The following is a 24,327-nucleotide window of genomic DNA, read 5'->3' on the forward strand; positions in this document are numbered from 1 at the left end:
TTTCCTCAACACATAGTTGTATTATATAGATGACTAAATGATCATGGTTGAACGCCACTTCAACAATACTGCTGCGAGTTACATGTATATAAGCGAATATTTAATTATAATGTTATGTCCACAATTTATCGGGTTCACCCACCATAATGCTGGCTGCCATCGTACCAGTGAAATATTCTTTAAAATACATGTAAATAGATAATTGACAATTTACCATCTGATCCAGGATACAAGCACCTGTGGCTTATCAACAGAGTGTAACAGACCATGGTTTGTACACCTACAGGCAAGCCAAATTCCATGACTTTTCCATCACTATCCATGACCAAATTGACAGATTTTCATGAACCCTTCCTTCAACTTTTTGGCAACTGAACTTGGTTTACATAAATTTGTGACAGCATTAAAGAATTTATGGCCACCTCACCCACAATCTAGTAGAGCACAACTAAGTATAAATCCATCTGGTTGCATGCTTTATACATTGCATTTTAAATTTAAATGGTTCAAACCAGGAACAGATTGACTGTGTGCTTGTGAGTATTATATATTATACTATATTCACAATTATATATGCATGATGTACCCTTTTAGTTTTATGCCATACTTAACACTTAAAGGGACATACCGCCTCCATCGAAAAAATTGTGGTGTTACCTACATAAAGCTGAGACTTCCATATGTCTACTGACAAGTATCTAACTTTGAGATAGAAGTCAAATGCAGCTCAGTTTTGTATTCAGATGAACCAACTCAAAAATTCAAAATTTCTGTTGGAGGTATGCCCCTGCCAAAAACAATCTACACAACACCTCACTCTCTAACACTGTACCGACACTGGGCCAACCAGCCATTTTTCAGGAGCCTCCGTGGCTCAGTTGGTTAGCAGCGTGATGACTCAGGATCCTCTCACCAACGTAAGTTTAAGTCAACCTCATGCTGGCTTCCTCTCCAGCCATACGTGGGAAGATCTGCCAGCAACCTGCAGATGGTCGTGGCTCTACACGCTTTCCTCCCGTCATAATGCTTGTTGCCGTCGTATAAGCAAAATATTCTTGAGTACGGTGCAAAACACAGATCAAAAAAAAATAAACCATCCAATTTCCCCTGCTTCAATCCATTGAAATTCTCAACATTTTAAGACTCTAAACCACAGAAAAAATAGTCTAATAATGCATTACACCAATGTAACCATACTATTCCTTTCACATTGCCTTAAACTAATGGACCAGATTATCCGTGCTGAGGGGAGAGAGACAGAAAATTTAATTGCTGTCTCCTTTCTTCGCTTCATAAACATCACAAAAGCTGATGGTTTTGATTTATTCTCCACTGGCATGTTTACCCTAAGTAATTTTACGTCTCTGCCAGTTAAATTCCATTTCGTAAGCAAACATGGTTTGCACAACAGTAGTGGGCTGCATATCACCCAGTCACATTTGCTGTCAAGTGCATTCTTGATGACACTTCCACATGATTACACATTGCACAAGTGTGCTTTCTGTCCTGATATAAAATGGTTTGAAACCACAACAACAATAGGACCACATACAGAGTTTATCATTAAACTTATGGGGGTTTGCTGACATTTATTTCCTAAATTTACAATCAGCACATGTGGGAATGTTGAGGTGCACTGGTATGAATTGAGCGATTTTTTGGGCTTCTTCTGTCAAATGTTTGAGCTTCTAATTTTGGCCCTGTAAAACCCTGGCAGACATGTAAAATATCTGACATACATGTACAGTACATGTGCTCTGACACAGTCATCATGCTAATTTTTATAATGACTCAAAACTTGAATAAATCTACAATCTACTTTTATTGACACCACAATTATAAAATTTCATGACCTTTCCATGACTTTCACCTAAAATATCACTTTTCCAGGTTTTCCAGGCCTGGATTTAAAATTCTCAAAATTCATGATTTTCCAGGTTTTCCATGACCCATACAAATGGGTCACAACTTGATGGGCAAATCGGCTATTTCAAAAAAATAGAAAGTTTTCTGATGTGTTGTAGTCTCATGACATACACTTATGACCAGTTAGACTACGGTAAATGACCATAAAGTTTCACCCTGGGACTCGGAAAGTATATCCCAGGATTCATTGCGTTGATTGTGGTGGTTACTGACTGAGCACCGCTTATTTGGACAGTTCAAGACTGTAATAAACATGCTCATGTTTCACTGAGAAGTTAGTCTATGCTCCTACCACCAACAGTTCATGTTTTCCTCAGTTTTAATCATAATGATTTTAGTACATGCACTTAACCACAGGTTGATTGTTTTATTATCTTCATCTTGTGATAAATGGGAATTTGGGAGAACTTGTGGCTAAGCATGACTACTTAGTACCCTTATGCATGTGTAGTGTCTTGTCAAATATCTGTTTTTAAACCGCAGGTCTCTCCGTATACAAAGCAGAATTTCTGTAGCAGAATTTAGCATACCGCAATCATACTTGCAAACTAGGCTCACCAGGAGACGATATGATGTCAAATTGCGATCAAAGCGATACCTACACGTGCGTTTGGATGGCTGCAGCTAAACATTTCTTGTTCATTCTGAATGGCTATCAACTTCCGCCCATATTTCATAAACACGAATACTTAATTCACTTAATACTTAATCGAGTGCCCTCAGATGAAATTTCAATCATACAGAATGGTTTTGTCTACATGTAGATATAAGCCACTTACAATCACAGGAATCAAAATTTCCACGTGTCTACCAATCAATCACATGGTTTTTGCTGGCGAAAGGCAAAACAATAATCTTATCTGTTGCTGGCAACATGTAAATACAGGAACTGTATACAGAAAATAATAAAAGGTTTTGTTTATCATGCCAGTGATGGTGTTGTGCAATTCGATGACAATCAATCACACACAACGCTGCTGAAAAGGTGTAAAAGTACATGTAAATCGCCGTAGTTTTCGGTAACCTCGTGTGGAGTATGTTTTCTTTGTTTAATAGGAGGTTCCCAACATAAAAACACAGGAAAAGGAACTCAGTAGGAGAGCAGTTTCCTCTGTAAAGAAACAAAGTGTGCATATAAACTGACATACTAAATTGGAATTACATGGATTACAAGCTGATGACATATATTTCTCACAGAAATTCGTTTTTAGCGGAAATACATTTGTACACATATTTGTTGCGCAGTGAGGGCTCTCAGCAAATAACCGTTCACCAGATAACGGTGTGAGGTGACTTCACTGTAGGCCTAACTCAAATAATTTGTTCGTCTGCAGCGTAGATTGTGCATGTACATTTCTTGTTTGGCATGGTCATGCATGCTTTCAAACTGTGTTTGGAATTTAAAGGTTTGTTATAGACAACGCCTGTCTTACTTTTCTTCTATTTCATCCTACTAGTCGGGAGGCCTGCACATCTCACTGTCAGTGACTTAATCTCATGTGGCGAGGATTAGCAACCAGAGATACCAAGTGCCATGCAGGGTAATGAAATGGGTGGGTAGCTAATCGCTTTCTTCTGTCATCTTCCCACCAAATCATATCATGTGAAAGTAAACAACAGTAACTCACGTGCGAAATTTTAGGTCATTTACCGTACTTTCACTGACAGAATTGATTGGTGAATTACTTTCTAGGATGTCTATATGAACCACTTGCCATTATTAGTATTATGTTGGTTTTTCAAACATTACTTATCATTTCCGATCTATATATATGGATTGCAAGAAATACATGTAAGTAAAAATATGTGATTTCCAAGGTAATTAAGTCTACATGTACATCACGTCTGAATACAATATACTAATGACTTAACAGGAACTTAAGAATATATATATATATATATATATGTGTGTGTGTGTGTGTGTGTGTAGTGTATACACTGGTCTAAACTGCATGTACTGATCTACTTAAAGTTAAAACAACAATATGCTCACAGTTCTCATATCAAAACAGATTAAAAAGACTAAGATTATTTAACAATATTTTTAATAACATGTACGTCACAAAAAATACAAGCAAGGTCTCTGTGAGGTACATGTAGTTAAAATTACCATCTGCAAGTAACTTCTTCCATGTAATGGCTATGTGGTATGTTTGATCTGCCCATTGAGAAGTTTGTATGTTTACCATTGGTACACCTGTTTACCTGAGGTACAAGCAGTCATTAGGTTATCACCTTTTCACATGAACTGTCTGGCAATCATACATTCAAAGGTTGTACACTGGCACATGTAGAAGGCCACAGCTTTCATTTCACTGATAACCTGTACGCCACATCATAATTTGAGTGTTGTGACTACAGCCCATAGGCTATGGCATTTACACCTGTCTGGGATGTGAAAGCACAGGTACATGCAGATCATATATAGGACACTGTAGGGTAATCCAATAGCCTTGCGCCGGGGTGTGGAACTCACACACACTGTCAAATGTTACACCCAGTAAAGACACAGATGTCTACACCATACACATGTACCCTGGTCATGAGCACAATTAATATATAGCATGTACATGTACTAGCTAGCTAGTACAAAGAATTGTGCCATGCACATATGTGTATATGAAATGCATACTGTGACAAGTTTACGAAAGTTTAAGACATTCATCAAAAATAAATCAAGATACAGACAGGGCCATACATGTATCTTGAAAAAAAAATGAAAGTCCTTATCCCAAACTTTAAGACTGACCATGTACAGTTTGGGAGCCCCCACTTTTTTAAGAACTTACATGACTCTGGACAAGGCCAGTTATTTTAAATTGCGTATAAAATGTTGATATTATTAACACTTCAATTATCAAAAACACAGGTCAGTGGCACAATAAAAAAAAACATCCGAGACTCAAAAATGCACTATGTTAACCACACACCAGTAAAACAAAATTATTCATTTATATTTAAATTGACAACAAGACTAACATCTTCAGCCAGACGTTCCAAAATAAAATTGTAGGTTCATATCTACAGCTGGACTAAACACCTGACAGCTGTCATATTATATTAAAGTTAGAAACTGCTAATAAACTAGAAATCGATAACATTATGTTTTGTGCTTCGATAGTCACAATATCTCACAGCACAAATTTGATACAGTAGCTGATCCCAGAACAGTTAATTAATCATATTTTGAAAGGCTGATTCTGTTCATACACTTCCAAGATGTGGTTTAAAATCTGACACCATATGTGCAAATCAGATGCATGAACAAATACATGCAATATACTCTTGTGAATGGTACACAAGTGTTTATTTGCAAAATCATAAAGCAAATACCTGTACTGCCACCCAGATTGCCACACTGAGCTGCAGAGATAGATGTATCATCTGAGTAGATACTACGAAAGGTTAGTCGAGCTAAAGATCAAAGTAAGAGCTACTTATATATGGCACACAATAAACCTGAAACATGTGCTTAATTACTAGGAAAAATATAGATCATGTTACAAAAGAGTTGTGTTAAATATGTGATTTTAGGTTTGGCTTGTCTGGCATGCATGTTATTCTGAAAATCTGGTACATGTTATGTGGGGCTTTGACAGCAGTTCCCTCAGATGGCAGACCATGTTACAGAACATACAAGCCACATAAAGAATCACAAGTGTACTTTCACAAATTCCACTTGTGGATGAATGTCTTTTTTCAATTAACCATGGAGTTTTTGTAACAACGTGTAACCTATCCAAGCTATGTTTTCCCAATGATGATAAATGTGCTTGAATGACTTGAATAAACACAGATTGAGACATTTTTGTGCACCCATCTTTACAGATATATAGACTGCTTGCTTGTCTCCCATTTTTATTTTCCTGTATAAAGCACAGAGCCAATTGTTATCTGATGCTTATATTATTAAAAATAAAAGTAATGTGAAAACAATGATACGACAAATAATCCTCAGGATGAAATCTATCCATCATTTTAAATGTTTATTTTTATGGCTTCTGAAAATCCTTTATCTGAGGAAAATAATGATACAAACTGACAGTAAATATGTCAATACAAATCTATAAATTGTACTTATTTAATGCATTCCATGACAATGGATGCAAAGTGAAGATGAAAGCACCTGTGGATTAATTCCCAAGAAGACAGCTAGACTACAAGAAAAAGAGAGAAAAAAAACAGACCTTGTTCCTAACATTAAATGTACCGTACTTTTTATCAGCCACATGAAAAGAAACCAGTGAATTGCTGCTGAAGAATGAATCCTATCATGTTCACAGATGACAGTTATGTCAATGAAGGTCAAGAAAAAATCACAATTTACCATTTAAATGTACATTAGAAAGTCCCACACGGAACAATGGCCCATTCTTTTACACAATTAAATCTCATCTTCATTTAGTGCTCTAATTTATCCTAATTACAGCCTGTGGTGGTAATTACAAGATCACCGAACCACTGCGTACGTGCAGCTATTATTTACACATTAATGAGACAATGGATGCACAGGTGGTGTGCACATGTTTCTGGAAGACCACCCAAATGTTTACTGAAGTATGAGCGGACATGTATGACATGACTTGTATACACCCATTGTAGCAGTACAAACTTGCTAAATGTTCACATCCACATGCATGTGTAGAGCAAAACATTCAGTCAGAAATTTTGCTGAGCTTAATGAATATAGTTTTTGAGTTCCAAATTAATCTGCTCCAACCACAACCTCTCAAACCATTGGGATAATAAACGCTGAGGCTCAGCATCAAATACTGACGTAAATCTCAGTAAATCTGTAGAATCTTAAGTCACTTAAACAGGATTTTGCACAGATATTTCTCCATTTATCGACATGTACACGCACAGCAGGGCTTTAGATTGCACCTTTTTCATGACTGTAAAGGGTATGCCCAAAATACAAAACACCTAAAGTAGCCATCTAAAGGCTTAACACTTTTCACTCCATAGAATGTGAAAAACAAAAATATTCATTTCACTACCTCAACTTAGTGAGGTTATGACAAGGTTAACCTGGATGGCTCAAAACTTACCTTCTTCATGCCCTTGCGAGCCAGCAGAATGATTTTCAAACATTTGCTGCCTTTGACTTTTGTCAGCTCTAAAAATCCCCATTTCACCATCTTGGTGATGTCCAAATGAATGCTGCCTATGACCACCATGTCGAGCCTGTCCTTCAGAGCTGATGTTCTGTTGAAGGTACACTGCCTGCTGACTTGCCGTCATATTAATCATCTTAGAAAATGTCTGAAACATAAGAAATATTTTCCAAGTATCTTTTTCAGTTGTAATAATACAGCTGCCCCTGAAAAAAATCAATACACTGTTTATTTTAACTCATGTGACCATGTGAGAATTTGTTTAGTGGTCACCAACCGTAAATTTCCTTTTCCACCATGATTTTAACAACAGAAAATGACAAGTAGAAAGTAAGACCTATTATGTCCATTTAGTGATAACACTGTACTGCAGCATCAAGAGCACAACATCGCTGCAGCAGCACCTGTTGTGAGAGTAAAATCAGCCAGTACCTCATTAAACTGCATGATCATGCAGGTTTTATATGTGGATTTACACAGACATGTGTACATTGTACTTATATATTACGCTGAGTAATGTAAATGTACAAGCTGTATTGTGAGTATCTGGGCTGATTGAGAAGCTTTGGCAAACACCAGTTCAGTACATCTATACATGTATCTTGTGCATCGCCAGTTGATCTAAATACTGCTCTCAGGCACCAATACATGAGTACACATACACTGTACTTTGCATTTTCAGTTTATATATGTGAACGTACGTATCACTGCATTGATGATCACCAAACATTTTAAGCCTGGCATGATGAAGATCCTCAGGGTGTGAGCTGGGTCACAAAGGAGCCAGGCACTCTAGAGAATGCATGCAGATGGCAAATTACCCCCCATTACTGTAACTACTAAATAGATATGGCAGCTAGCTGCTGAATAAGCTCGGGGAGACAATATTATATGGTTTATATACAACATATGTATAGATGTTGAATACATGTACATGTATTTTCATGCTTTCTAAGTTACAAGAACAAACTTATTTCCTACCCATGCATTGATTAAGGTCCTAATAAAGCTAGCTGGCATGTACAAGCTAATAAACATTTGCAATTTACAACTGGTAGACAAACTGTGCTTTGTGGCCCACGAGGAGTCAACATAGAATGGCTGGTGGGGCTGTACTCACATTAACAACAACAAAAGGTTTACAGCCTGGGATGGTCCACCTATCAAGCTTCACTCACCTGGCTCATACATCAAAGAGGCACAAGGTAATAAAACACTACCTGGTGACATAGAAGTTAACATTAAAGTATTACCGCGACAGCTCCCTTAAACAATTGCTTTCAATCATTTCATCATGAGATGGGTGTCTTGTACCAGAGTAAGATGAGAATAATGACTGTGAGCAGGCCATCTGTGTTAGGCATGGATACACATACATGGAGTCGTCTGGGAAAATAAAACCCTTTGTCATTCACCAAGCTAGCTGAATTTATGAGGTTATAACAGTCTTGTAATGATTTTACTATAAAGTATCACCAGAAGTTTACTGTATCACATTTTGTAAACTAAAACACCTCAGACCTGACTCCACTTTTCACATTAAAAACAGAGAATTTTTCAATTCAGACAGTCACAGAATGTACTGTATATATGATATTCAAAAACATTTGTTCAGATTCTGTTCTTCATAAATATTTTTTGTCTACATGTATCTTTCACAATCAAAGAAGCTGCCACAGAATTTTTAGTTTGAAGGAAAAATAATGACATCTGCACTAAATCACTCTACATGTAAACTTTGTGGGACCAAAAGCAAGTTTCTAGATCATGTATGCCCACGCTTTAAAACCATATTTTATTATTAACCATTAAAACCCTATACTGTCACTCATATCTTACAAAAGCTTGTTACAACTTAACCAAAATATTTCATGAAGTGCATCATGTGTATGTTACACCCAACATACATTTGTGTTACACCCAATATGAGCACATAACAGTGAAAGTAATATTATCATATCTATTTCATTTCCACCCAATGGTTTTAAAACTTATATCCAATATACTCTCAATCTCCTCTAATCTGTCAACTAAATTGAACACTCATGCCAACACCTATAACTAAGACATGACTTGTACAGTATTGACACTTTGCTTAGAGACACTGGCAAACGAACAGCCACATTGAAAACCGACATGGCAATGCTTAAAAAACTATAATGCCACCTTGACACTTGCATGATTTTTGTTCCCGCAATTAATGCCACACAATGCATCGTGGCAAGGCGTGCCATTTCGGTGGTACGCAGCGGAGCGTGAAGCTCTGTTTGCGCCCTGTTGTACACATTGTACACCCATAAGATACGCACTGACTACGCAATGCGCGGCCAAAAAATGTGCCTCATTGGCACGAATTGACACGCAATGAAATTACTTGTTTACACATAGGTTAAGTATTGTTCATGCGTTGTTCACGTCTACCATACCACATTGTCCTCCAATGTCCAGTGGTGTCAAGCACGACATGCAGAGTTCCCACTCCCCGCATCGCCACACATTGCCCCGATGACTTCATGCATGTGTGAAGTCGTCATGGCAATTTTTGGTCCCGCTTGGTGGCACGCTATATATATATATATAGCGTAGGTTTCACAGCTACCTTCATTCCTTGACTCGATGTGGATGTGGATGAATTATGTTGAATGACAGAGACACTGTTATTGCTGAACAGAGAAGATGTCTAATTCTGGTAGCTGAAGGACTATTACTTCTTGAAGAGCAGGAGAAAAGTCAGCAAGAGCATGAGAAGGACACTTCAACATATAAGTTAAAACTTATTAGCAAAAAATGAAGTAAAGAAAGTAAAAGAAACTGATAAAAAACAAAACAAAAAAAAAACATCCTACTGCCTCCACTGGCTTCCTTGGGAGGCTTGTAGTCTGTTCTCTGGCAAATTGTGGTATGGCCAGGACTGGCGACTGGCCCGCTTACACACACAATGACACGAGTGCTGTCGTCCTTGGACGTGGACTATGCATGAACAATGCGCACACTATGCATGAGCTGGGTGTTCCCTGATCACGTGAACAACTTGTGACAACACTCTAACGACCATTCCACGACACGTTCAATGCGTGGCATGACGTGTCAGTGCATGTAGTAGATTCCCATGACACGCATTGACTTGCGCTATCGGCAGTGTTCATGCCGAGATTGCGCAGTGTTTACGCATGGTGCACGCATATGGCACGAAAACTGATGAGTGCCGAAGTACAGAACATTTGAACATTCTCTCTACGACAGGGCACACACCCCAGCATTATTCACACACTCCTCACGTTTGTTCCCAAAGACTTTAAATATTACCATGCTGAAGTACACGCCATTGCAGGAATGAAAATCGTGCCAGTGTCAAGATAGCTTCAGGCTTATACATATCACCCAAGTTTCAGATTCCCACTTCCCGACATTACCAAAATATGACCCAGAAAAGATTGCTTTGGGGGACAGAGGGAGGGACATATGAATGATAGGTAGATAAAGAAAGCAATCACATGTACACTTCCCTAAGGGTAGAGATATGTCACAAATTGTCTTTAAATTAACTTTTAAAAAAATATACAGGTATGGTATGCTATTGTGTAAGTTAATAATTATGTTTGCTGGGGAAATAGTGACCTCGCTGACCCCATGCTTACCTCATGAATGGATATCTTTCAGTACCTGCACTGCATGATAATTGAGCAATTTGTCAACTTAACCAAAAGCTTATGACATTTACACACAACTGTGCACACTTATTATGACAGAGCAATTATAGGTAAATATTTACCCAACAAACAGCGCTGAGTGAAAAATGACCTTGTCATAACAGACAATGATAAAGATGGGCTTAAAGGGTCTCATGTACTCAGATCTACAAAGAATGAGTACAGGTGTGACTCCAGTTTGAAAGCCTCCAGCATTGAAGGATTAGTGAACACCTTTAATGTATATTTTAGCCAGACTAGAGTCTCAGCTGCCAACATTAAAGGAACAGACACATTAAAAAGTTTTCCTACATTATATATAATGTATTATTGAACAGTAACACTCTCTTGGTTGCCTGTTAATAATACGGTTTCATATCTTATGTAAGTAACACCTCTATGCACAAATTGTTGTAAACGACCATCTCAGGTTATGCTTTATTTTAGGCCAATCACATTGCTGTAATTTTCCAAATTTTCTTAAAGGAACGTAAACCTGAAAGAAATTCAGAATTTTTTAGTCGCTTCAGTTAAATACAAAAATGAGTTTGACTCCTATCTATATCTCCTAGGCCTATATTTTCCAAAAACGGTCAATTGAGAAAACCGTCAATTGAGAGAATTATAAGGGGAAATCTGTCACTAAAAATTGTCTGCCTGATGAGATAACATGCAAATGAGACAGAGCGAAGATTCCAACAATGCAACTTTCACTCATGGATCACACATGTATACAATACGATAGAGTGAAAACAACTAAATTGTAAGTCTAGTAAGCCAAATACAATCTTCCTTTCTATGGTCATTTTATAAAGTATTCGTAATTTCCAATGAAACAGAATTGAAGTCACATGGTATAGAATGCATAATTACATGTACAACACAATACTGTGTCTGACATTTCAAGTTCTTTGATATCTACTGTCGTCTACACAACAACGAAAGGTAACTGACAGTCTTTGTAAATATAGCGACTTGAGTGAGTTTATGATCGAAAGAAAACCCGTATAACACTGATCATTCAATAGATCAGCTATACATGTTAGTAGACATCTCTGGAAGTTTATGTAGACAACATCTAAAATAACAGCACAATTTTTTTCAGCATGTCCTTTTAACAGGATAAAAAATCGATGCTCAATGGCTGACAATGGAGATAGGCTTTCCTGAGTTAAATCCTGCTGCCTCAGTCATGCTTGAATAAATCAGCCATACCTAAAATTTAACTTAGGTTAGATATAGCCTGCATGGACATATCTGTCTCCCACACCAGGCAATTAGAATCGATTCTGTATCCCTTTAAAATGTGTTTTCATGGAGGAAACTCAGTTTCTTGAAGTTTCTCCATCGAAATTATGTAAAATAAATTTAATTTCAATCTTTTCGATAGGTTTATTCCACTGTCCAATATCTCAATAATAACTTTTTGTTAAATTTCTTAGTTGTTCTATAACAATTACCCCTGGTGTATGGCAGAGTGTGCTTAATGCAGTAAGAAACCCTCACCGGGAGAATAACTGTTATTGCAAAAATTTGCTATTTAAGTCTTTTTTAAGTTTGCACCTCTGTTTCCCACAAATAAAAAAAAAAATTAAAAATCACTTGTTTTCATATAAAAATGTTATAAGCTAATTGAAACAGTATGATGCTAACAAGAGCTTGCATAAGGGTTTATCTCAATGTAACAAATTACATCTGTTTCCTTTTAAAACAACACCAACCTACCACAGAAATGCTAGGGATATATTTCCACCAAATTAAAACTTCCTCTGGCTCTCCTCAATAGTGACAACTTTTGACGGAAATTCAGCCTCAAACTTGTCAATTAATTATAACCAGTTGGAATTATATCACACTTTTATTTCCACAGACTGTCTGAAGGCTTGCAGATTTCAAGTGCTAGTGATAGCAAGGCTGGTCTTTGCAGAACAACTGATAAGATAACCGAGCAGGCTTCACAACTTCATGTTGGCCCCTTGACATAAAACATTGTTTGAGGTTTGGGGTTCAGCAGTTCACTAGCTCATTACATGAACTGGGACACCTCTGTGTGACAAAGGCGACTTACCCCTCTTAAAGCTATAATTCACTTGATCGAAGTTCATAGAGAAATTCTACATGCAGTGGATGTTTAACAACACCATATATGTTCTTGTTATATACAACTGTCTTAAAACCAAGTTGTTTGGATACAATGCAACCACTTACCACATATTATTTACTGAAGTCATTTTAAGTGTGGTGCTCCTCAATAACATTTTCATTTTAAAAAATTTGTAATCCACGTACATGGCAGAGAAATGTACGAGATAAATATGTGCACGTGTGTTCAGCTTACATGTATTATGCAAGTCTGACCAAATAAGTTGTAGACTTAAGATTACTGTCTCAGACAGGAACATGACGTACATGTAAGCCTTGACATTTACTTGATGTTTGTACTAAATTTCTGAAATTACAGGTTGTGCTAACTTGTGGGTGGACATTCATAGTGCAACTCTTAATTCAGCTGTTTATAGAAGGGGCCAGTTAGTTGATTATGACTTGCTGACAAGAAGGCTATAATACTGGCTTTGATAATGTCAATCTAGACTAGTGAATAAATAGCTAGTCTTGTCAGACAGGCATTATTGGCTACCACGGGTGTGACAGAGGACTAAGAGGTCAAAACCTACCTAAACTTCTTGCCTTGTCCTCAGATTCATGAATGCTCAGTTCTGCACGAACACAATTCCCTTTGTTGATTTTAGATAATGCTGCCATTTTTCACACCTGATGATTCTGGGATCCTCTGAAGACATACTGCGTCAAGACATCGTGTTTCACATACATAATTGCCATCTTAAGGTGTTTGTGTAGAAGAGTCCAGAGAAGTTAAGGGCGACCTGTCTTTCACAACCGGCTTCAACCTAAACACTCTCCCCCAAAAACTTGCAAATAAAGGTTATGAAAGATTATATTTGGTGCTTAACGGAACTTTCAGAAACAGGTAAAATAAGGAACTTTTAGGTACAGTACATACAATATGCATATGTACAAAATAATGACAGATTTATTAACTAGAGAATTTTGCATATTTTACACGAGTGCAGTCAGTTTCTGGATGGAGGAAATTAACCTAAAGACCCAAGGTAACCATCCGTACTTTGGCTAGTTACTAATGAACTTTCTCACGTGATGTGCAGACTTGCCTGTACACAACATTGGTGGAAGACAAGTGATGCTGTGTAATAAAAGTAGGATTGCACAAGCTGCCTTACAATGATAAAAGTATTTAAAAATAGTTTCACAATTGTTTTCCAGTGCAGAAAACTTTTTGTAAACTCTGAAACATGACAAATATATACATTTGCATGCCAGGATACGTTCATCTGAGCTCTCCATACCTGACGAACACCAATTATGGTTTTGAAACCAATGGGGGGCTTCCGTGGCTCAGTTGGTTAGCGTGCTAGCTGTGAGTTCAAGTCCAGCGAGTGCTGGCTTCCTCTCTGGCCGTATATGTATGTGGGAAGGTCTGTCAGCAACCTAAGGACGGTCGTGGGTTCCCTGAGCCCAGTTTCCTCCCACCAAAAAGGTGGCTGCCGTCGTATAAGTGAAATTTTCTTGAGTGTGGCAAAAAACAACAAATCAAATAACTAAGTAAATTGAAACCAATGTACATATATGTGTACTTAATTTACTATCTCTTGCTCAACCACACCTATAGGCACGACACTGCAGGAGCACAGATGTGAAAAAGTGGAACAGAGTGAAAAAGGCAAGTATGCGTGTACAGTTTATGCAATACACCTATGGGTTAGGATAGATCTTATCTTGTCCATTCTGGCAATACATCATCTGTGAATCACCATGTGGTGGCCGACAATTTCAACAGATCACTACTGCCCTATAATTTGTATAATCCATACAGTCACTACATGTATACTCATTTGTTCCTTTCACAATTCACGAAGAACAAATGCATGCACAGGAAAGAAATTAATCCAGGTCAACTCGATTATGGATGCATCCTGCTCATTCAGAAGGCTGAATGTTTTAAACTACTAACTTTGCAACGGCCCCAATGGCTCAGTTGGTAGAGAGTCAGCTATGAGGGCGGAAGATCCATGGTCAATCCTGAGTCAGGTCACACCTAAGACCTTAAAAGAGGAAGTTGTAGCTTCCTTGCTTGGCGTTCAGCATTAGGGGATAGTGCAACAACTGGTTGATCCGTATCAGTATAATAGTTCTGCAGGGGCGCTTACATGTCTTGGGTATAAAATCGTCTCAGTGAAGCAGCGCTAGATAAACGAGCGGTGGATATCCGCCCTGCAACAAGGAGGCACATTACACATTCATGCACTCTAAGAACTCCGTCATTATGCCGTTAAGCACTCACAAACTTACTCACTCTGCAAAATCATAATATACAACATAAGCATTATATTGTAGACGCTAGGTTTTTTTTTCCTTTTGAAGATATTGTTCATATACATGTGTAGTAATATCTCATTTTAAATCCATGGGGGTCCCTCTGGAAAGTATAGCCAAGTCAAGAATGTGTGTAACTTTTGTCAACACAGTACAAGGTATATTGAGTGAAGATGGTGTCTACCTGTCCCTCTTAGAGATGATAAAGAAGCCAGGTTAAAAAAGAAAGAAAACACACACATAACTAACCTGCCATACCTGTTTGAGTAATACAGCTTATCCCATGACACATACCTGTATATGTACATGTTCATTTAATGATACACGTAAATTAATGCAACAACACAGCACTCATGGAAATTAGAAAATAGGAGTCATCAAACAGGTAACAAAAGGTAAATTGTTTACCTACATGTAAAAAACCCATGTTACTTTAATACAAGTACATGTATGAAAAGAACAGCAACCCTTAGTGTTCTATGTTAGTGCAAGCATTTTCTTTCTAAGGTTTTGGCCACCTGGACAGTTAATTATGTATTATGACTTTACTTTTAGCAGTGTGAGGTGGAGCTGCTGTACTTAATCACAGTGAGGCATTGTACTGTGGATGCACTAAAAATGTTCCAGTGATGTGCCATGCCAATTGTATACACCAGCTGTCCTATGTCTATTTCAAAGCAGTCTGGGTTCACATGAAAGCTTACAAATTTGTCTCTCGTCAGGTGAGACTATGAATGAAGGACTCTGCTACCTGAACTCCCATTGAGCTCCTGTTGGCTTAATTCATCATCTGACAGTGAACAGTCACTTCACAGTCTGGTTCACACATCTCACTATCATTATACATATTCATTCCATTTTAAACTCATCAACGTCAGCCACAATGGCTGAGCTCAGCAGGAAACCCTGGCCAATTTAACAAACATTCATAACAGTTTTATTACTTATGAATGAACGGCCTGTTCTTTGACTGCATCCTGTCTGCATATTCCCGAAACGCCCAGCCACTTAAGTCTGCCAGTTTATGTCATTTCTTTTTGCACTGCAGATCTTGTATCTCTCAAAGGTGAAATGGCCAAGGTTTTTTCAAAAAAGTTAAATAGCTGTAAATGTTTTTTCATGGAAGAGTAGTTTGCTATATATCCACAAGATGAGTTCCTGAGTACCCTATTACCGGTCTTAACGAACACAGTACAAGAGGTAACTGGAAAGATTTTATTCATGCCATATACCAGTACCTGTTTAGACTCCCTACAGATTGATTGAAGGGCTGGGAACATTCATCAAAAACATATCTCTTCAACTATACATATAATGAGCAAAAGAAAGTGATTGAAAGTAACTTTTCTTACCACAGGTTCAGGATGTGTAGTTGGGATACATCATGCATATATATGTGTTAAAAAATGTGCCAGCAGATACATATACATGTAACTGACGGCCGAGTCAACCAAATCATTTATCATCACCACACCTTTTCTTTGAATATGACATTAAGCATTTAACAGATTTACAAACAAACTGTTATTTACAAGTTATTCATAACACAGATGTAGCCCTGTGATATTGTATTTGAAGTCAACAGCACATAGATACTTGTTTGGCAGGGGGTACTTTTTTGTCAGCTTTCTTTATAGACCTAAGGGGCTGAGTTCAAGAACACTTCAGCAGGGGGTTTGATTAAAATGCACTTCTAAAACATAACATCGTGGCAGGGGACATGATATGGCCCAGGCCTTGAGCTGAAGATTTGTTTCTACACTGAAGAGCCCTCCAAGCTGTAGGGCATGTTGTTGGTGGTGTCAAGTGAAGGTCTCTGGTCTGGTACTACTCACACAGTTGCTTAGTTTGTGATAGAGACAATGTGGCCACAATACCCAGAATGTTTAGACATAAACCTAACCCAGCTGGGATCATTTGTATTCATAATAGACTGAAGTCACACATCATCACAGAAAACCTTTAAACAGTGCCAAATCAGATCTTGGTACAAGATAGGGTACTGCTAGCAGGTGCTATTCAAAGTAAACCAATGATACTAATATTTGACAGATTTGCCTGAGTTCGACAGGTTAAGGTTACCCAATGTGTTGGTCATCTGGTTTACTTTTACTCAAAATGGTGATACAAAGTTTTCACCAGCTCTTAATTTACTTCAAATTAATGTTACATTAATTGACATACCTTTTCAATCTAAAACTGAACTATGCTTAAGTTCAAAGATATTTTTCCACACTTCAAATGAATGCCACTTCAGTGATGCCAAACATGCTGATTTTTCAAACACCATGCAGTGACAGCTGGCTGAACTACATCTATTAAAAATAAGGTAGTTACAGGTAAGACCAGAGCATATAATTATTATGCTAAATGTCAGTTAATTAATCAACCTTGACTTATTCTTAATGTAAACAGACATTAATTTTTGAAAGGATTTGTTCACTTTGTTACTTCAGGATTTGTAACTACTACTGAAAATGTGCCAGATTAATGGAATCATCCATATGGAATACACATGTGCATGTTCATGAAATCCACAATCGGGCGTATAACGCTGAAAGTATGATGAACATCAGTTTCCTTGATACACAGTATTTGTTATATGACATCTGCAGCCTATGTCAGTATCACTACGTACAGCATTATGCACGTCCGCATCAGTAATGCAAACATTACAGCCATTGAAAGAAAGTGCTCCATAATCCCTACATCGTGGCTTACTTTGTAAAATCAAACAGCAAAAACAGAGCAAGTAAATCTGATAACCTTAATACTTTAACACATGTGTGAGTACAAATGTTAGAAGTAACAACTGATGACATCACCGAGTCATGCCAAATGTTACCACAACATCCCATGTGTACATGTACAGTATCAGTGGTCTCAGATTTACATAAGATACATGAACACCCCCAAGGCTGTCTGGGCCAGTCAGCAAGATTAAGAGCTCTAGTTTGGGCTCAGTTGTAGTTGAAACTTTCATTTCCATTATCCATCCCAGAACCTTCAGTAAACGAACTTTGAATGTCAATTCACCAGCAATCTTTGGATTACTGATTTTCAGTAGGGTTTTTCTGAAGATTGTCAACTGAACTGTATGGTCCTGTTCCATATCACTGAAACCAGAACTATATGAAAAGTGGTGTTCGCTGTCCAACTGGCTAGGGAGCTCAACAACATGGACAGTTAGTTTTCACTTTAAGCTTGCACAGAGCCAAAACTTCTCATCAGTTTGTATTGGTAAGCAGATGTAGAAACTGGTTAATGTTGTCATTATCAGTTATCACCATATTTTGTTCATCATATGATTCATCTGTATGTGAAAGCACAAGGTCAAAACTCGATCATCTATACTTTTGATGAAATCAAGACAATGGAAATGTAATTAGAGGATAAAATAAAGCTTTAATACAATTGTGACAAGACCATGCTTGCATGTAGCGGTCTCATCAGCTTGATGAAGAATTGCTTTGAGTGATATACATGTAGCTAGCACAGTTTGAGTCAGAGTAGAAAACCAACTCATGTTTCACACACATGTTATTAACCATGCAGTTGGTCTTCTCTTTTCCTTCCACCAAACTTCATATTCACTCAGCTCTCACATTTCAGTAGCTCTTAGTAATACACTATAAGCTACATTAAGAAAAAGAAAAAAGTTGATCATCACTCACGTGAAAACCACTCTAACAACAATATTAGCTCATGAGAAAGAACTTGACACAAAGTGATAAAACAAGAAAAGAAACAGACCTACATAATCTGACTTAATTGTCTTAATAAAAAGCTGTGTTGACTACTCGGTTTGGTTGTGCAATGTGCTCCCTGTGGAAGACATAGAGAAAGGGCAGAAAGGTCTAGTTCTGCGTGTGTGTTCCAAGATAAATTCCTTTATGACTTTCTCTGGCATACCATCAGGTCGAGAAGGCTGCATTCCCCAATCCCTCTATACTCTTAGAATGCATCAACAGACAGGTGAAGACCATGTGATGTACATAAACTGGATGACAGACCACATCATACAATAAACCAAACATCATACTTTATGTGGTTCAACCTAGTATATTACACATATTTTCTGAACGGACTGCCAACAGTCTGCCTTTGACTGACAAGATTTCTTGTCCTCTGCCCCACTATAGAGATGTAGGCCCTACTCCGTATGAATGTGACACCTCTAGGTCAGCTTGACTGATGATGGATACCTGTAACTGTCAAGTAAAATGATGCAGAAATAAAACCACATCATTCTGCTCATGTACACACAGCTGCCTTGAATACAAGTAATTGTAAGGCTAAAGTATTCTTTAGTACGGCATAAAACACCAACCAAAGAAGTAAATAAATATGTGTAATTGTAAATATGTCCTACATGTATATAAAAGTATGTAAGTACACCATGCACCCACGACACTAGCTTGGTGTCTCACTAAAAAGTTTCAAACAACGCTAGACATCAAAGATATTCTCATTTATTCATTTGCATTGGTGTTTTAATGCTGTAGTAAAGACTATTGAACACATAATTATTAAGGCCACCAGTACTGTAGGTATATTACATCGCCATGGTAGCTTAAAGGATACATGAAACGCTTTATGTATTTTATTTCTTAATGTGCAGATTATCATGAGTAATAACATACAACAGTACAAACACATTTTCAGGGCACAGGGCACTTCAGGGGTGTTCACAGAGTTCCAAGCAAGATCAACAGTAACATAATTTCTGAAAAAATCTGATCGTTGACAGAGAACATGTATAACATAGAGGGATAATCAACAGGTATAAAAATGAACAAAATTCCGGGGCATAATTTTCTTCATTTGGCATAGAAACATAATCTTGGTTTCAGTTCCTTTTCATATATCCTTTACTACAAGCTGTGCATGTGAAGAGGGTTTCATGAATCCATACCCTCACCAGTATTTTACCCCCGTCAGACTTAATGCCATTCCGAAGCCAAAGAGAGCTGGATTCAAAACATGCAACCACATTATTCATGCCCTTTCACCAAATCAAAGGAAAGTCTGAATAAGGTAGGAATTAATATGTCATTTACTTTCCCCACGTACTGGCAATTAAGATTTATTTTTTTGTCATCTTCAGAAAGCACATGCATACATTAGGCATTTTTGTACAAGCTGTTCAGCAGTTTGTTTTCCCAAGTTTCAGCTAAATGAACTTCAGTAGTGAAGATGAACATGTGAATTATTTATCTTGGCCTGTATAATAATATTCAAAAAATACTATTTTGAATTTATTTATTTATTTATTTGCTTGGTATTTTATGCCTATTCAAGAATATTTCATTCATGTGAGGGCCGTCAACTTTATGGTGTGAGGGTACCAGGCAGAGCCCAGGGGAAACCCACAACTATTGCCAGTTTGTAAACAAGAGACCCAGTATAGTATGACCACACCTAAGGCAATGTCAACAGTTGAATCCCAAGTGTGACTGAGTGATGCATACCAGGCTGCCACAAGATTACCCTCCTGTGATAATTTTATTAACTATTAATTTTGAAATTCACACCAAGACCGAAGAAAACCGAAAAAAAAAGTCCCCTTAGGCATGCTAGAATCAAAATTAATCAGTATAAGTTTTATATATGCGAGTAAGTACCGGACATATTCACCATGTTATGTACACGTATCACAGAGGAAATTGAAGACAATATTTCTATCCACAAAAAAAAATGGCTGATGGAAGATAAAATTATTGATGAGGGTAAACATCTGTTATATTGTTTCTGTTCTCAGACTTCAGTGTGTTACTATCAACAAGTTATACATGTAAGTACTGTGGCATTTTCTTTATATAATCTGACTCAATGTGACATGCTCACAGTGAAATGGGTGTTGAAACAGCACTGTCAGCGCTTAACTTAATGAGGAATAAAATTTTGGCACAATGTGGCCAGGGTCACATTGTAAAGGTCACTCACATACATGTATAAATGTATCACAAATACCACCCATGTACTGGTATACTCAGACCTCGTCATGTCACCGCATTCACTGTATGTCGGCATTCCCCATTTCCGTCGTGTCTCCCAGATTACACCGTCTGGTAGCAGTTTACTTATGCAAATCAGTAACCAGGAAGTGTAAGCAGCATCCGAGGTTGAAACTGGCTCAAAATGTATCAGATTGTGGTAAGTTGGCACTATTGAACTATTTACAGCTCCACTTTTATTGTCCTTTATTTATGTGGGAAGGTCTGACAGCAACCTGCGGATGGTCGTGGGTTTCCCCCGGTCTCTGCCCGGTTTCCACCCACCATAATGCTGGCCGCCGTCGTATAAGTAAAATATTCTTGGGTACGGCGTAAAACACCAATCAAATATATAAATAAATATTGTCGTTTATTCGTAGGTCAAAAACACTATTTCATAAAGCTGTGATCTGTCACTAATATCTGATTGAGTTTGATGAGGCGCACAAAAGTAGGTTATATACATATTCAGGTCGACCTACATGAGAGTGAGAGTGACATATTCTGCAAAGTATTTCCATAAAGGACTCCAAATTATGGGAGATTCAAGAGTAAATAAGACAAAAAAAAAAAACAAAAAAAAATACATCTCACTTACTCCACTAAGTTACCATATTAAATATAATTAAATAAAATAACTCAAATGCAACTATTTGAGAGTTGTATTTAAATAAAATAACTCAAATACAACTACTAATAAAATATTATATTTATATTAAATATAATTAAATAAAATAACTCAAATACAGATATGTGTGTAGAACTTTCAGTAGGCCATTATCACATTTCATTTTTTTCTTTTATTTTTTATTATTATTTCTTTTCATTTCATGTTATTTCTGTTTAACTGTTTAATTATTTATCTGGATGTGACTACATATTATATAATACAATAATGACTTTCAATTTTATTAACATTTATATTTCAGAATAATGCTCTCAACTCTAAGAGGAAGCTTTCCTTTGATGATCCACCCAAAGTTCAGCAAGACAGCAGTATGATCCTGAAAACTTGAAGAGAGCTTTTGATGTTACTCTGGCTGGAATGTCAGTGTACCGTGCATCACGGCAGTATAGCGAACCAGAGTCCTCATTAAGGGACAGAACACATGGAAATGTGTGTGCTAATTCCAAATCTGGAGGAGAGCAGTTATTTATGTCAAATGAAGAACAACAGCAAGTTGAACATATTAAGTACATGGCTAGCATCAGTTATAGGTATTCAAAAGCTAGTGTGCAAAATCATACAACCTTTAGATTTTGCTGTCTTTGAGCCTTAAATTTGATGTATATCCAGGAATGCCAGCTGTTTCTCCGAAGGAACTCTGTGGTCAAAATGACTAAATATGAGGTTGCTACACTGTCTGCCAAACCATACCAGAAGGCAATGTCCCCTGAAAATCTAGTTTTAGCTTTTAGGATATCTGGTAAATACCCTTTTTGAGAGAAGGCAATTGAAGAATCAGAAGTGGTGCCCTCAGTCATCTATCCAGCAGAGAACTGTCATTCTGACAGTTGGAATAAGGAGAATAATGTGCCAAATCCATGATAATGAAAATATTTATTCATTATATTCTGGATCTGTAAACATATCCATTGCTCCTAACACATGTAACAAATCATCCAAATCCATCCCTCATCTTGTAAATAACAAACCCTTATCTGAAAATAATAATCTTAGCAAACCTTTGTCAAACCATGCCAGTGAAAATACTGAACTGAGCACCACTATGAGCTCCACAACTATCACTTCAACACAGTTCTTCCCACAGAAATCAATTACCAAAGTTGTAAAAATGCCAAGAAAAATATCTGTTTGTCCATTGTTGTTGAAAATTGGCTCTTACAGAGAAACTAAACTTTCAATTATTCAATCTATTAAAATCAAGCCAAACAAGTCCCGTAATTGACCCATCTGTAACTGACAGCCCCAAGCCAGGTCCTTCTGCTGTAGTCCTACATGCTGAAAGTGAGTTGAGTGACACTGACAGTGAGATATCTGGTGGCCAACACTCACCACCTGCCTTGGGGTCCTGTCCTTATCTTGTAATTGTAAAGTGGGCGCAATGCGACAAATGTAACCACTGGACACACTTGTCTTTTTGTTCCAAAATAAAATTTGTCAGGAGACATGGGGATTTCCTGTGCCTACATTGTGGCTAAGCTTATCAATTTTCTTGGTTCATTTTATCATAATTTTTTTTTGTTTTGAAAGCATTAGAAGAGAGAAAAATATAAAGACTATTATCAATGGACATCAGGGTATAAATACAAATCACTTTAAGAGTCTCTTTTAACCCAAATCATTGGCATTCCTTCTCTTTGGAATAATTTTGGGCTGTTCAGGGCTGTTATACACCGTTATTTCACTTTACCGCGATACCATGGAGTTCACTCCCTTGATTAGCAAAGGTCGCCTGCCGGATTCCGGACCAATTCAGCAAACAAAGAAGTACTTTATAACCGAGCTTTCCAGGTGGAATAAATCAACTGACAGCTGACGAATAAGGTATAGATGCAAAAATATCATTTCTGTTTTACACTGTGTTTCCGTGGGTTAATACACAACAAGTACCACAATACGAGATCCCATGCTAAATGTATAACATAGATGTACTAACTTAATGTGTGCAGTTTGTCAGGTACGTGCACCTGGCAAAGGTCATACAGTTTGGTTTACTGCATATTCTTAAGCAAAGAAATGAACACTACTCAATCCATCAATGAATCAATCAGTCGTAGTATATGTGTAGGTATGCACATCAGCACATACTTCTTCCCTTGCATGTTCATGGGGCCTCATTGGCAGTATGTGGTTGAGACGTTGCTGTGACCATTTGTATGGTAGAATCTAGCACACATTGAAAAATACTTGTCTTTAATAAATTTGTCAATAACTTGCCACTTGCCATGGTTGACCTGGAGCACTCCAGTTTCTTCTACCCATTAAAATGACTATTGGTGAAAAATTATTGAGTATTACATTTATCAACAATCAAATAAATCAATAAATAGCACATATGTAGACAACCACATGTGATTTGATGTACGTACATTTGACGGCAAGGTTTAAGCTATTAAATATGGACTCATGGGAAATATGTTACCAATTACGGTTGTTTCAGGGTATTCAGCCACACACAACCTACAACCTAATGGAAACATGAAAATATATCCTTTCAACCA

The 24,327-nt window shown here is 37.4% G+C and overlaps 1 protein-coding gene across 1 annotated transcript in view; it reads right to left on the reverse strand.

Moving 5' to 3' along the window:
• Positions 1-24,327, reverse strand: part of LOC135475674 (A disintegrin and metalloproteinase with thrombospondin motifs 18-like) — a 68,620-nt gene that overhangs the window by 40,751 nt on the left and 3,542 nt on the right. Inside the window, 1 exon segment of the mRNA XM_064755604.1 lies at positions 6,978-7,191. Within this exon segment, the coding sequence (XP_064611674.1) occupies positions 6,978-7,191 (214 nt within the window).

This window comes from Liolophura sinensis, chromosome 9 (genome assembly GCF_032854445.1).
Source record: "Liolophura sinensis isolate JHLJ2023 chromosome 9, CUHK_Ljap_v2, whole genome shotgun sequence".
NCBI classification, from domain to species: domain Eukaryota; kingdom Metazoa; phylum Mollusca; class Polyplacophora; order Chitonida; family Chitonidae; genus Liolophura; species Liolophura sinensis.